Source organism: Phyllostomus discolor, chromosome 6 (genome assembly GCF_004126475.2).
Source record: "Phyllostomus discolor isolate MPI-MPIP mPhyDis1 chromosome 6, mPhyDis1.pri.v3, whole genome shotgun sequence".
Classification (NCBI taxonomy): Eukaryota; Metazoa; Chordata; class Mammalia; order Chiroptera; family Phyllostomidae; genus Phyllostomus; species Phyllostomus discolor.
In genome coordinates, this window is record NC_040908.2 from 137,021,566 (window position 1) to 137,034,601 (window position 13,036).

A 13,036-nucleotide genomic window follows, 5' to 3' on the forward strand; every position below is an offset into this window, starting at 1 on the left:
CCTACAAAGTTTTTAAAAATATTTCTCTGAATTTTCTCTACATTTCTATGAAATAGACAGCATTCATCCCATTTTACAGATATAGAAACTGAGGCCCAGTGAGCCAGTAGTTCAGCATCACAGGACTAGGCATCAAGGGGAGTCTAAGCTGGGTGAGTCTGCTTCTCAAACTTCTGTTCTTTGCTTGGCTGTATTCTACCCCTCTGTCAATCCAGAGGCACTGAACTCGGTACAGGCCACTTCCTCCCTGCAGTCAGTTCCGGAACCAGTCATGGGGCCCTATCTGTGGCCAGCACTGTTCTCCTTGCTGGGGCAATGCACAAGGCTTGTCATCTTGGAAGGAGTAGCATCTTCAGGGCAAGGTCCTCATGGAAGAGGGGACTGCATCTGAACTGGGCTTGGACCTCTGTCTCAGCTGGGTCATGGACCAATCCTGCCCGAGCCTTGGGCTGTGCAGAGGGCTTCCAGCAGAAACCCTCTCCACTTTCAGCATGGGCAGCAAGACAGAGAGTGGGAAAGGATAGTTAGTGCCTTGCTCTCATCCCAGCTCCATCCCTCCCAGTGGTGAGACCTCTAGACACTCACTTAACCTCTGCTGCCTCTGTTTCCCCATATTTAAAATGGGCACAGCCATGCCTGCTTCTGAAATGCAAGGGAGATATCCTAGATAGCTTTAGTAGGCACTGCCTAGAAAGGTATGTGAAGAACGATGATAAGGCTTCAGTATCAGTGTCAGAGTGTGTCATGATAGATTAGTTATGTCTGTCATGGGCCAGAAGAGATGAATGTTAGCACGTACGTCATGAATATACTAAACATAATGCTATGGAAATGTAAGCTACCACACTTTTTATTGTTGCTCAGGAGGAAGTATCCCTGAACCTCTTCGGATGACATCAGTGTCCCTAGACAGTCACCCCTCCAGGCCTGGAGCTACTGGAGTCCAACTTCAGAGGCTCCAGTTAGTACCAGTGACCCAGGCTGCCTCTCAGGCCACCACGCTGCTTTCCCTCACCCTGCAGGAGAGGCTGGCTCTGGCCAGAGATTCCTAAGTAAGGCCAGATGTCAGCACGTGGACCCTGACTGCCGGGCCTACAGCCTGTGCTCTGGGAGTGGGGAACAGAGGCCCAGAGGATGGAGAGCTAAGAAGGCAGTTGAACACAGGCATCTTCTCTGTGTGTGACTTCTCCTCTAGATTGTCTATCAGCCAGTTGAGAAATTTAATCTTAGAATATCTTATGAACACAAATCTCTTGGTGAGGGAGGAGGAACAGTATTTTCTGATCAGGGTGCTACCTTTTTTCTTTTTTTTGAGAGATAGAGACATCAATTTGTTGATCCACTTATTTATGCATTCTTTTTTTTTTAAGATTTTATTTATTTATTTTTAGGGAGGGAAGGAAGGGGGGAGAGAGACAGACAGACAGACAGACAGAGACATCAATGTGCAGTTGCTGGGGGTTATGGCCTGCAACCCAGGAATGTACCCTGGCTGGGAATCGAACCTGGGACACTTTGGTTCCCAGCCCGCACTCAATCCACTGAGCTACGCCAGCCAGGGCTTTTTATGCATTCTTTAGTTGATTCTTGTACATGCCCTGACCATGATCGAACCCACAACCTTGGCATATTGGGATGATGCTCTAACCAGCTGAGCTACCTGGTCAGTGCAGGGTTCTGAATTTGTACTCTTTACTTTTGAGGTCCATGTTTTTCTCTGACATGTCCATTAAAATAAAATGGAAAAAGGTATACTTATACGTGTACATGTACTTAGTGTATACATGTTACGTATATATCTGTATCTATTTATCTATCTAATCTATCTATCTCTCTGTCTATCTAAAATTTTCCCAGGATTGGAGTCCTGGTACTCCATCTGTGCTGGACAGGATTCTAGTGGTTCTTTGCCTGGAGAGTTCCTCTCCACTCATGAAAAGTCAGTTTCTCTCTGATTCCTTTCCTAGCTTCTCCGGGCAGCTGGAGAGACACCCTCCTCTACCATCCCACCACCTGCTGGATTGGGCCAGGGTCTGAGTCATCTTCCTTCCTGGGTTCACAGCATTTAGCAAGGATTACCGATGAGAATTTTATCCACTGCATCCCCTGCTTCTGCAAGTCTGGATCAAATTTTTTCCAACAGGTGGCTTGGAGGTTTCCCCTTCTTGGGATTCAGCATTCTTCTGAACATTCTTCTGGAACTGTATGTCATACCCTCCTCCTTTCCTGGATTCCGCTGCAACTCTTAGCTCTAAGTTTTAGAAGGGACCTTTAAAAGCCCCAACCTGATGCATGAATTGCTTGTATGAAAGGTAGTCAGCAGATTGGTAAATACTTAATGTGATGGGCAGCTTACTACCTCCTCAGAAAACTAGATCTAACACAGAGAATTGGAATCCTTCAAAAGCTCTTCTTTTCTTAGGTCAAAATCTGCCCCCTTGGTGATATCTCCCTATAAGTATTAGTCTCTCCTCTAGGGCTACAAAACAACAGTAACAACAATCTAATTGGAGACAATGAGAGCATCAGAATAATTGAGGATGGTCATGGATTATAACCATAAAATAAAATAGGAATCTGTAAGTCATTACTGATAGATAAATAAATAGATACATTCACAGAGCAGAGAGGGCTCAGCGGTGCAGGAGAATGCTGAATGAGACATGTAGACGGAGTTGCAATCTTGATGGGAAAGATTAGTTCAGGCAAGAATTATTGATGGGTGCTGAAATCGAGGAAAGTTTGATGAGAAGCAGACTATTTGCATGGTCTCAGAGTGTCTCTTCCCTGATTGCTTATTAGTTCCAAGGGGGAAATGTAGTAACCCCGCCGGGGAGAATCCAGACATGACCAGCTGGTCAAAATGACATTACACGTGAGGGATGGCTGGATGTCACGTGCTTCCTGCTGTTGTAGCCGAGAGAACACAGCATCACTGATGGTGAATTTCAGTCAGGGATGGAAAACCTGAAACTAATCACGAGGAATCTCAGACAAACCCAAATTGTGGAATACTCTAGTAAAAAAAAATCCAAAACTGGCCTGCACGGTTCCAAAATGTCAGTGTTGTGAAAGACCGAGAAAGGCTGGGAGATTGTTCAAGACTAAAGAGACAGAACAGCTAAATGCACTGTGTGGTCTGGATTGGGGAATAAAATGCTACAAAGGATTCTCTGTACTATTTCTGTAACTTTCCCATAAGTTTGAAGTTATTTCAAAATAAAAAATTTAAAAGAACACATATAAATGAAGGCACATCAAACTTTGCAGGCAGGGAGGTTGTACCTTTAAAGGACAGCCTCTTTCTAGACCCAGGAGGAGTATCGGGCATAATGATTAAAAGACCTGTGATGCTGTGAAACCTGACCCATGATTGGGGTGGGGGTGGAGGAGATAGGGATCAAGGAGTTTATTGTACCTATAAGCCAAACTTCAGAGCAAGTGAGGTGGAGTTAGCTGGGTGAAGCAGTCAGGAGGGGCATTCCTGGTGGAGGAAATAGGGTGTAAAACAGTTGGAGCTTAGAGAGCCAGAGCGACAGCAAGGCAAAATCAGGCAGGGTCGCCAGGTACAAGAAAGTGAATTCTGGGCTTTAGCCTCAGAACAAAAAGCCAAGGGTTGGAAGAGCTGATTTTCAGGTTGGGGACTGACATGATCAGAGGTGACTTGAAGGAAAACCTTAAATGCTTTTCACAGACACTGCTCCTGAGTCCTCATCCATTCCAGACACCCCTGGAGGTGGGCTTCCTAGATAGTGGGATTGTTTGGGGCCATATTATTTCATTGTTGCCTTTTGCCTGGTAGGCAGAAATGGGCATTTGCTCCTGCCTTTTCGTGTCCTTCCTTTAGTGACTGAGGGTTGGATCTCTCTGTGCTCAACCTCTTATTAGTGTGATTATCTTCTTGAGTCATGAGCGGTCCAGACTCAGCAGTCGCCTGCCAGCCCACTACAGTACCAACTTCGTGAGTTATTAGAAAGGTTTACAAGGCCGGGATAAACAGCATGAATCGAGAGAGAGACACACACAGGCTCCGTCGTCCTGCTTACATTGCTGTCACTCAGGGAAGATGCCAGCAGGGATTGGAGTGAGGGAGGGGCAAACGGGTGGGAGAAATTGAAAAAAGAGGAGAGAGATAGAAGGAAGTAGGATGAACTAAAGGGATTGGAGAAGAGGAAGCTTAGACAGGAAGAGTTTCCTGTTGGAGATGAAGAGAACTGATAACTTGTTCTCTATCACCATTTGGGCTGCCTCTCAGCCCAACAGGGAAGTTCAAACACGCAGGAGTATATACCTTCATTCCCTTGATGACCTACTACCGCTGCATGACCTTGGGTAAGTCATCTACATTTCTGGGCAGCTCGTTTCTCTCCTCATGGGTAGGGCTGCCAGCTGTCCAGTGCACATGCATAGGTTCCCCATACAGACGCTTGGACTGGTGAAATGCTCGGAACTTACCAGACAGAGGAGGTCTTCGGAAAGTAATGAGCTTGATGCCATTCATCGTATTTTAAAAGTGTGTGCTAATGGCCCTGACCAATGTGGCTCAGTTGGTTGGGCATCGTTCTACAAAGCGAAAGGTCACTGGTTTGATTCCCAGTGAGGGCATATGCCTGGGTTATGGGTTCAATCCCCAGGTGGGGCAGTATAAGAGACAACCAATTGATGTTCTCTCTCACAACGATGTTTCTCTTCCTCTCTTTCTCCCTCTCTTGCCCTCTCTAAAAATAAATCATGTCTTTAAGAAAGTTAAAAGTACACTAATGCCTTCCAGCTACTAACTTGTTACCTTGTGTGCAGATAAGTTACTGCATTAATGGGCTAAGAATGTATTGAACTGGGATAAATAAGTTACTGTTTATTAGGGATAATTTAGGAATGCTGATCGTAATCACAGTTGAGGACTGTGATTGCCTCTGCACATGGCTTTCTGCTTTGGGGCTGTAGCCAAAGACCCCGTACAAGACTTAATTAATTTGGCTCTGAAAATCAAGCTCTTCTTTCTTCTTACTAACAGAATCAGAACTGCTATTATCATTGTAAGTATTTGTGACAACCATAGACATACTTGAGAATTTAAATAAGTATTTAAATTACATGAAATTGCAAACTAGGAGGTCTACGACTCACTTTGCATTTTATTAAGCATTTATTTTGAGTTTGGTCTTAGTCATGTGATTTATCTCTTCCCATATAGCCTTTAGCATGGTCATGAACAGGCTGCATTCCAGAGTTTGTTTTGAATGTTGTCAATGGCAGAATTAGGCCAACAGGAGTCTCTATCATTGGAATTCAGGGAGCATATGACTGTGGTTGAGGTGACAGGCCATGGGAAGGATTTAGAGGAGCCATTAGGCCAAGCCCTTTCGTTTCATTTATCCAGATGAATTATGACGAATCTTTAACATTATTTCTTAAGATTACAATTATCTATCCTTCACCTTAATGATCACTAATGACTTAATGCTGAATTGGGTATTGATCGGAATTCAATGACTTATGGCTTCGGCCATCATAAGTATCCAGTTGGAAGATACCTTGAGTGTCATTGACACCCCAAAGCCTCACATCTGTTCTCCATGTGCTACACCAAAATCCAAGGTCAGAGTGCAGGCCTGCCACTATAGAGGAGTGCCATTCATCAAAGGTCATTTTTTAAAAATCTTCCATACTTACATCTGTATTTATAAGTGAAAGCACAAAACAGGCAGTAACGCTTCATTCTTTGAATTGGTCAGAGAGCACCTTCCTTAGCTCCACTCAGCACGCATCGATGGAGCGGCTACTGTGTATCAGGCACTGTCCTAAGCTCTGGTACAAGTGGGAAACAAAGCAGATACAAGTCCTTGTTCTTGGGGAGTTTATCTGCTAGTGTTACATTCTGCTAATCGTATTTTCTGGTGAACTAAGGAACACATACCCGTTCATCTGAATCCCATTCATCGGGCATCGTTTACTATTTTCTGGTGCACTGAGGAACAAATATCCATTCATTTTAATTCCATTCACTGGGCATCTTTAGCATGCTTTGTAAATGCTTTGTGGCACCTCCTGTGGGAGCAGGGGAAGCAGGTAGTGGAGGGGGCATTTCTAAAATGCTTGTCCCAGGGTTCTCCTGAGAAAATATAGTGGGCTCTCTGAAGATCCCCCCGGCTGGGTCACCTTCCTTTTTTTTTTGCAAACTTACTTTTGGCAAAGTCTAAAGACAATGTAGATTAGGTTATATGCATACCATCCAGACAGTCTCATGGTAATTCAATTTTTAAACAATTTCTTGTCACTAGCTTGCGTTATTTTTCACTTCTCTCTCAAGGTAGAAATACTGGAGGAATAAAAAAGCTCAGCTGAAGAAATGGAGAGCTATGTTTAGGTTCAGGTATCAGAGGCTAGGGACACTCTGACTCCGTTACTCTTTTTATGTCTTTTTTCTTCATGGAAGTTTTAGGCATGAAATTCATTAAAATTGGATGTGATAAATTTTTTTGGAATTCAGTGTTGCGAGCACTTATGAGCCCTAAGGATGTAACTGTGAAACACAACGTGTCAGCTATGCTGGGGGAGGCAAGGAAAGGAGTTAGTTACACGTTAGATGATTTAGAGCAAAATAGAGGTGGGTACAGGGTGCTGAGAGCCCAAGAGAACTGGGCGGGCCTTACCCTCCTGGGGTGGGGCATGGGGTGAAAGATCACGGGACTCGGGAGGAAGCTGGTTTCCCAGAGAAGGCAAATCCCTAGTCCTTTACTGTGGAGTCCTATCTGAGTTTCTGGGCTTAGCTCAGATAGAGACATTAAGACAGGAAATTTTAATTTTATATATTTTACACAGATGATAAGACTGTGTAGTCTCAGGTTAATGATAGCTGTCATTTATAGACCACTTACTGTGTGCCAGACACTGTGCTAAGCATTTTCTGGCATCATATAACCTATTTCTCATAGCCCCTCCTGTGAAGTTGGTAGTATTAGCTCCATCTCACAGGTGTGGAAGCTTTGGCCCAGAGAGGTTGAGTGACATAGCTGAGGTCACACAGCTAAGAGCTGTAGAGCTGGGATTCACACTGGGGTATTTTGCTCCCAAGGCCAGTGTCCTGACATCTATATGAACTGCCTGTTTCGTGTAGCTACAGTTACAAACTCAACCCCTCTGTGCATATCTTGGGCTGCGTCTTGCAGGGGGTCCTCCATACTTGACTGTGGGAGGCTGGGCTTTTCTTCCCTGTTACTGGTATTTGATTTCCAGTTAATCCAATGCACCTTCTTTCTTTCACTTCCCTTATTAGGTAAGAGCTATTACGATGTCAAAGAGTATCCCAGATCGAATTGGGCCTTACTACGTCCAAATGGATGAGCCATTTTTAAGTTTTACTCTCTCCTTTTCTCTCTTTGCCACCACTTGGGAATAGGATTATTAGTAATCCTATTAGTATCAAGCAGTGTTAGTTTTTCTGGCTAAAGGTAGGGTGAAATGTTATCATCTGAAGCTTTTGTCCCCTGGAGGTGAGTCAGAGCTGGACTAATCCACTCTGAACCATCCCATCTTTTGTGGGGAGGTTGAGCTTGTCTATGGAAAAGCCTGAAGCAAAATCATAGCTCAGCCTGTGCCCTAGTCTGCTACATTTCCACGACGCCCCATCACTCCGAGACTGTCCTCAATGCAGTTGTCTCCGCTTTAGATGACAACGACCTTGCCCCAGCTGTCCCTGGAGGACGGTGGCTCGATGATTAAGTCCTAAAGCTTGCTGGATGCCTCTCAGTATTTCACATGCCTGTGCTGGTCGGGCAAGCCCCAGGCCGGGCCTTGGAGCTTGGTTGGCCTCCAGGGTCCTGAACATCACGAAGCAGAGTGTCTGTGATGGTAATTTATTTTTCTGACTTGTGTTTCCTTTTTCAGCAAATGAAAAGATTGAAGACATCAATGGCTGTCCGAAGAACAGGTCACAAATGGTAAGCGGCACACGGGGAGAGAGCATTTGCATTATGTTAGCCCTGTCTCTGAACGATACTGACCGTATCATAAACATTCACACCATCAGCTTTCCTCTGGGGGATTATATTAATAAACTAACAGCCTTTGCCAAGTAGCCATAGTCTGCTCTTCTGACATTTGTCGGCATTTACTGAGAAATGGTTGTGGTTTTTACGTAGATGGTGAGACAGCAAAAATGAACCACGGCCCTTGCTCTTAGAAACAAATTATTCGAAACTGGGGCAAACATACACTTGCTTAGAACTTGGACTGTCATGACTTGTTCTGCTTCCGCTGAGACCCACACCAATTTCTGTTTCTGTGTGGAGCGGAGGCACCGAGGAGGTAGGTGATGGTATCTCACTCCTCCGAAACTGGGGCGTATTTCCTTTGAAGGTGAGGATGATGTGAAGTCAGAACTCTGGCAGGAAGTGTGAAGTGAGTTACATCCATATCATTTTCCGTGTAATCTTGGCAAGTGGTCTTCTCTCTGCCGTGCTGTGCTTGCGTAAGCTCTGATAGTACAGCTTTAAAAAAAAAAGACTTTTTAAAAATCTACTCTTAGTTGCATGTTCTGCACATAACCTTTGAGTTAAAATTCAGGATCACTGTTGAGTTGAGAAAACATTAAATTGTGATGCTGTCAGCACTTAGCTTTTCTCTTCGAAATGCTTTCAAATGTGGATATTTGCATACAGAATGTGTAGTGTCAGAGTCTGTTAAGATGATGCTAATACCTGTTTAAAATATGAACACAGTTACTTAAGGACAACCTTTTTGTCCCTGGACATGAATTTGCTTCCAGAGATCTAAAACAAGGGATAATTTGTTTTCTAACCTCACCTCGCTTCAGTTGAGTAGGCATGATTTGGTAGTCTCATTCCAGAATACACTGAAGTGACCGGCATTCCTTGGGTGTACTGTCTAATTTTCTGAATTATTTGTTATCCCAGTGAGTTGGACAGAAGAAGCCTTTTCAGTCAACTTTTTTCATGCACAGAACTTTTTATTATAAAGAGGGTGTGTGGGTGTGTGTTAGTGCGGGGTGGGGGGGTCATTTTTTGGTGCACACTCTGAAACACGTTTCTCTTTTTTGTTGCTCCCCTGGAGAGTTTCTGTTGGTTGGTTGGGTTGATCCGGAGCCACTGCTCCTCACACCGGGAAGTCCCATGCAGACATCTCAGGGCTGCTTGGACTTTTGGAAGAGCTTGGCTGCTATTTTTGCTAGAGCTCCTGCAGCTGTCTGGTGTATTAATAATTGAGAAAATTTGGATGATAGAAGACTTAATTTTAGTGCAAGCATTTTACACATGCAGTCATATCTTCACATGAAAGAGATGCAGTATTTCCCCCTGAGATGGATATCAGCGCATTTGTCCTGGCCCGCAATGATGCATGTGTAGAGCTGACGTTCCAAGGTGATGAGCCTTATTTGGAACATTTGTGTTTTCCGCACCTTCTGTCGGAGGTGTTGTCTGTTGTTAAAATCCACTTTAAAACTTAGAAAATAAGATTGTCACCCAGGCCCTTATGTTCAAATTCAGCTTTCCATGTAAATATTTTATTTATAAATACCACCGTAGCACCAGTGTAATTCTGTGGTGTTTCTCCAGAAGTCTTTCAGCCGTGAAAGGACTGGTTTTATTGTCATGGATTTTTCTTTTTCTTTTCTTTTTTTTTTTTTAGAACACAGGACTGTAAAATCCTATAATTGCCTGTGATAATTAGTTCCAGCTTAAGGGCAGGGAAGCAGACACGGTCTGGTGGTGAACGTAGCAGAGAACAGTTCAGCCACAGGATGTGGGCCCAGGAAGATGTAAGAACCTCCGGCACAACCACTCCCCTCCATAGGAAATGAGAAGGATGATGATAAGGACAACAGGACCATTGTCCTGTCCCCTATATTACAAAACAGTGACAAATTCATACAGAAGAACGGACCCAGGGCACACCGGAAGTTCTGGCAGACAGCCAGGGTGGTGTTCTGACTAACAGGACGCCAAGCGTGTGCGTGAGCACGTGGAACAGAGCATTTCTGCTTGTGGGAAGCTTAATTGGAGAGCAGTAGCATAGTGCACGGGCCATCATTTCTAGATTCCTAGGTCAACTTCCCAAGTAGGCATATTTGAGGTGGCTAATGACAGAGGTTTGTTGCTTTCTTTTATTTGCTAAAAGTTGCTGGTTCAGAGGAACCAGAGGAGAAGGTACGTGGAAAGCGTCGAGCTGGTAAGCGGAGGCTGACACACAGTGCGTTGTGAACTTGGGCAGTGCGCCTGCTGGGAGGTAGCTGTCGCTCCCTGACCGGGATCCGCCGGCAGTTAAGGTGCTTACTCCCTAAGAACACAGGGCCCCAGCAGTTTTGTTTCAGAGCAGGAGTGGGTGTTACTCCAGTTTTCAGGGGGTAAATTCATTTCACCTGCCTATCCGTGGGAAGAACATGAGCTTTGATTTCGTGGGTAGGAGGCACAGGCCTTTACCTCTTCCTCCCACCCTCCCGCTCCTCCCGACCCTCGGGCTGCCAGCGCCTCCTTTCCCTCTTGTGACTGCAGCTCTTCAGGCGCTTCTCCCAGACCTGCCTTATTCCCAGAGAATGGGGGACGGAGAGCCACTACTTGTGGCATATGGACTGGAGAATCCCAGGGGCATTGGTGGCCAGCAGGGGCATGGCATGGCATACTTTTAGCCAGTCAATCCACAAACATTCACAGAGTGCCAACTAATGCCGGGCCCTGGAGGGGATCCCTAGGTGAATAAGACGTGATTCCTGCCCTCGGGGAGCTCGGTGACATGCAGGCAGGGGACCAGAGAACAAGTGAGACGATTGAACAGTGCAGCTGCTCCTACAGACACCTGCAGGGCACCATGCAGCCCACTCCACCCCGGGCAAGGGGAGGTTTTAGAGTAACTTCTAAGGGGTGAGTCTCAACAGGCAAGAGGGTTCTCCACAGGGGAGTGGTGGGTGGACAAAGTTTCCCATTTCTGGAGGATTCGTTCACCTGAGGATGCCACAGACCCTGCTGAGGGAGGTTTTGCAATATGTGTTCACTGATCCTCCCCAACTGCTATGAGCTCTGTCTGGTGAGATTTCTTCCGGCCTCTCAGCAGCATCAACCCTTTGCCACGTGTGTCCAAGGTGAAGGCTGAGGCCCAGAAGAGCCCAGTATACGACAGACCCTGTAGGCACTTGGACCTGCGACAAGTCTTCTGCATTCATCGTCACTCCCCAGATTGCCACAGCTCGCAGAGCAGCCCCCCTTGGACCCAGGAGCAGCGTTTCCTGAAGGAAACTTAACCGTGGTCATCAACTGTGGCTGCAAGTTGAATTGCAGGACCAGGAAAATGCAAGTGCTCCTGGTGGGAAATGGCAGTGAATGTTTTTAACATCAGCACTAATGGGCCTCCCCACAGTGCCTTCAGGTTCACATGCGACTTTACGCTTAGGGGCGCATCGGATTCTCCCACTCTGCCGTGGTCAGCACAGCACTCCCCACTTTGGGGTGAGGAGATGGGAATGCTGGGTAGCAGAAGGCTGTCCCCAGGGAGAGGCCGAGCTAGGGCCCTTGGCATCTGCAAATCCCGGCGTCCATCTTTCAGCCTTATAAAACAGGACTGTGACCCCGACTGCGAGGCAGAGGCCGGGCAGTGGCTTCCCTCTCCCCAGCAAGCTCGGTCTCAGTCTGTCCCGTCTCAGTCTGACCTGCATGCTTGCGGGGCCAAGTCCTCGGAGATAAAGCTGTAGAAACAACCCTCCCCTCTCCTGCCCTCTCTCACTCCCTCTCCCTGACCAAATCAGTCCCTTCGGCCCTTAAATAAGTTTGTGTGTGCGTCAGAGCTGGTTAAATGTTTTGTCTGTTTAGCATTGCCATGGCAACCCAGGGGCATCTTTTTGGCTTTCAAGTGGCGTGTTCAGCAGAGTTGTGTGTTAGTTTGGAAGGAGAAACATTGCTTGGAGCTCAGCCAGCGGGCACAGGGGTGGCCCCCGCCTTGCTCCTTGAACTCAGTGAGCTCCAAGACATCAGCTTGCTTTTGGAGTCTAGGGATGGCCACTGCGGGAGTGGTTTTCTTTTTAAATCATTATTATTTTAGGTGCCTTGGCTTTCTGTTGTTGATTAGGAGAGGTGCAAAGTTTGCAGGGCCTGCTGACCCGTCCAGTGGAAAGCCCCAGGCCTGTTTTCCCCTCTGGCTGGCTGATCTGGGGCCTCCCAGCCCTGCCCACCTGCTTCCTCGGGGCTCTCAGGGAGTCCTCCTGCCCTCTTCCCTTACAGCATCCCGACGGGAGTTGGGGGGGGGGCAGCCTGGGTGTGAGAACCAGACAGGCCAAGTTTGAGTTCCTTCTCTGCAAGTCTGTGGCCTTGAGCTAATTCTTTCACCTTTTGAAGCCTCTACTTCCTGTTCTATAAAGCAGGGTCGATAGTAATACATACCTCATAAAGTTTTTGTGAGGAATCGTGAGGCAAAGGAAGTGATAATAATGGATAATAATAATAATAATTACAATGAGAAAATAGAACTGAAGCCTACGGAGTGTTTGCTCTGTTGCAGGTACCATTCTTAGTGTCTCACAAGTGCCCTCTTAGTCCATCCTCCCAGCAGCCCTAGGAGGTACCCCCATTCTCCCAGCATGTGGTCAACATGCAGTCTGTGGCAGTTTCTATGGTGATGCTGGTTAGTTTTAGTAGTCATTCATGGGTTTGAGACGTGGAACCTTTTGAAGATCTGAGAAAAGTTGCCAGCCCTCTCCTCCCAGATGGTGCCTACCCCAGGATTTTGCACGCGGCTTGAGCGGATTGTAGATTCCAGAGCCCAGCCCGTGTGCCCCTGGGGCTCCACGGACCCCAAGCTCAGTGCTCTGGCTGCGGAGGGCACAGCTCTGCCCCTCACCATGTCTTCTCGGGGGCTCCTGTGGAAGACGCCTGCACCTGAGTTCTCCAGGCAGTAGAGTTTGCACTTAGACACAGAGAAGGACGGGGCTGTGGTTTTCAAATTTCTCCTCCCCCAAATAAAAGCACATGTGGAACCCCATATGGGAAAGTGATAAATGCTGAATCTAAGCAGGAGGGAGTGGCCTAGGGCA

At 46.5% G+C, this 13,036-nt stretch overlaps 1 protein-coding gene across 5 annotated transcripts in view; it reads left to right on the forward strand.

The window, feature by feature from the left end:
- Positions 1-13,036, forward strand: part of NAV2 (neuron navigator 2) — a 365,536-nt gene that overhangs the window by 119,243 nt on the left and 233,257 nt on the right. For all 5 annotated transcript variants that reach the window (XM_028515602.2, XM_036029138.1, XM_036029139.1 and 2 more), the window contains exon 3: positions 7,888-7,940. In XM_028515602.2, coding sequence (XP_028371403.1) covers positions 7,888-7,940 — 53 coding nt within the window. The remainder of the gene's footprint in view (positions 1-7,887; positions 7,941-13,036) is intronic.